Source organism: Agrilus planipennis, unplaced genomic scaffold, assembly GCF_000699045.2.
Source record: "Agrilus planipennis isolate EAB-ADULT unplaced genomic scaffold, Apla_2.0 scaffold5, whole genome shotgun sequence".
In the NCBI taxonomy this organism is placed as follows: Eukaryota; Metazoa; Arthropoda; class Insecta; order Coleoptera; family Buprestidae; genus Agrilus; species Agrilus planipennis.
In genome coordinates, this window is record NW_020442468.1 from 82,102 (window position 1) to 84,867 (window position 2,766).

The 2,766-nt window shown below is 36.2% G+C and overlaps 1 protein-coding gene across 1 annotated transcript in view; it reads left to right on the forward strand.

The window, feature by feature from the left end:
* Window positions 1-2,766, forward strand: part of LOC108734770 (potassium voltage-gated channel protein Shaw-like) — a 118,258-nt gene that overhangs the window by 64,626 nt on the left and 50,866 nt on the right. The window contains exon 2 of the mRNA XM_025981279.1: window positions 824-1,051. Coding sequence (XP_025837064.1) covers window positions 858-1,051 — 194 coding nt within the window. The 5' untranslated portion in view covers window positions 824-857. The remainder of the gene's footprint in view (window positions 1-823; window positions 1,052-2,766) is intronic.

The following is a 2,766-nucleotide window of genomic DNA, read 5'->3' on the forward strand; positions in this document are numbered from 1 at the left end:
ATATGGATATCTACTTGCTGAAACGAATCCCGGCGTAGCTAACCTCAACGTGATAGGCACGTTACCATAACCAAATAAAATAATTCGAAGTGGTCTGTATTCTGTCGAAACTGCCAGACGCGGATGGCGATTTCGATCTTTTTAGATCTCATCAGCATGTTGCATGCAGCTCCGATAGAACACAGACCAACTTTTACCTGCTGTCTTAACAGCGCGTTTTAGAAAATACCACAAATGGCGCGGTAAACGCTTTCTGTAGTATGATGCGATGTTTTAGGATTACGTATGCTCCAACAAGGTCTGTGTTCTGTCGGAGCTGTCTGCGACACGCTGATGAGATCCAAAAAAATCGAAATAGCGATCCGCGTCTGGCAGTTTCGACAGAATACGAACCACTTCGAATTATTTTATTCGATTATGGTAACGTGCCTATCACGTAGTGGTTAGCTACGCCAGGATTCGTTTCAGTAAGTAGATATCCATATATTTAAATGGACCTTGTTGGAACATACGTAATCCTAAAATGTAGCATCGTATTACAGATGGCGTTTATCGCGCCATTTGTGGTATTCACATTACAAAATGATTGTGAAATGTTCATGATTAAGTGCAATGCACTAAAAGTTTAGGGAGATTATGGTGGGAATGGTTTAATGTACTATACACCACCACCAACAATGGTACCGTTTAAATTTGTATTTGTCAGAATTGCATCATGAGCGAATTGAATTATGTCTGGTCTCATTAGACACAGTGTTTTTATACCTAATTAAAGTCATTTCATTAAAATGGTGTTAATTAAATTTTTATGTTTTGATTTCAGAGGAAAGTTGTGGTAATGGTATTGCCATGGCGTAATGGATGGAGAAAACCGGATTATACTGAATGTCGGAGGTATACGATTCGAGACTTATAAAGCCACTCTTAAGAAAATTCCCGCAACGAGATTGTCCCGCTTGACAGAAGCTTTAGCCAATTACGATCCAATTTTGAACGAGTACTTCTTTGATAGACATCCGGGAGTTTTCGCACAGATTCTGAATTACTACAGGTAGGATAATATAATATCAATTTAGTAATATTAAAGCAATAATAAATTATTATACACGATTCCGTGGAGTTAAAAAATTGAGCGCGGCGGAAAAGAAAAGTTAGAAGCGTTCGAAAAATAATCTTACAGGTGAATGATGAAGAGAGCGTGGATAGGGAAGGTTAGAAATGAAGAGGTATTAGAAATAATAGGAGAACAGAGGACTCTAACGCCGGGATTCGTTTCAGCAAGTAGAGCATACGTAATCCTAATACGTAATCCTAAAATGTAGCATCGTACTACAGATGGCGCTTACCGCGCCTTTTGTGGTATTTTCTAAAACGCGCTGTTCAGACAGGTAAAAGATGGTCTGTGTTCTATCGGAGCTGTCTACGACGCGCTGATGAGATCCAAAAGGATCGAAATCGCGATCCGCGTCTGGCAGTTTCGACACAATACAGACCACTTCGAATTATTTTATTCAGTTACGACGGAATACTATGAATTTTCTTTGTTCGATTTTCCTTTAATATCAAAATGGCTTATTTAAAATTGGTTCGGAAATAGAATTTGTAAGCTATTCAGTATTTATACGTTGTTTACGTTAACTATTATTTTCGGAATGGAAGATTATTTCATTCAGAATGTTCAGTAGCAAAACTTATAGCAGCGTATCTGAAAGTGTAGGAGGATTCGATTAAATGGGGATGTTTTCGTGCTTTTGTCGAAAAGAAATGCTAGGGAGCAGCATTTATTTTCCGAAATAATATTGAAACTGCCTTATTTTGTACGTGCTGAATCGTCAAAAACTTTTTAGAAGTTAACCATCATGATCGTTTGTTTGAAATCCCAACAGAATCGGCGGAGACAGAAAAAAAAGTTAGCAACATCTCTCATAAAGGTTTTATATACCTCTGATACCCAATATCTACTTTTCGGTTAAGAAAACAATGTCAATTAAGCCTTTCCCATCAGAGAGGGAGATAACAGGGAGAAAATTCTTCAAAATCATTGTCACAGACAATAACTACAAACGTTAAGATGCTTTTGTTTGATGAGACTTGCAAGACCTGTTGAAACGTATGTCTTATATTTCCAAATTTATTACCTTTAAGGGTTGCTTACAATAAAAGGTAAAAATAGAATTTGTTTGTCAGTCTACCGGTGCGTCATTTAAAAAAATAAATGGTAAGAATTTCAGAAATTACCTCTCCTAGCAGGAATTATTTACAAGAGAGGAGGAATAATAGAAATAATTAAAGTCACTTCTATGCTTGCCAACGGTTAATTTAGAAATTCGAAAAAGGTTGTTAAAAGTATGTGTAGAGCGCGACGCTGTACGGGTGCGAAACACGGACAGTAGGCGCGGCGAAGGAGAAGGTTAGAAATGAAAAGGTATTAGAAAGAATAGGAGAACAGAGGACTCTATGGAAGTCGATAAGAAATAGGCTTGATAATGTGGTAGGATACTTTAAGATATTGTGCCTATGTATACATTATATATATTGTGACTATATATAAAATATATATTGGACCAATCTGGAAAACAAATATTGGCTGTATTTTTCAAATAAATATTGCACATTTATTATTTCCTAACATTGGAACAATATTTAATTTCAATATTGGGTTAATATTAAAAATCTACATTGGGCCAATAAAAAAAAATCTGACGTTTCCATCATTGAACCAATATGTAAATATAATATTTTACCAATATTGTTGTGCTACTGGGG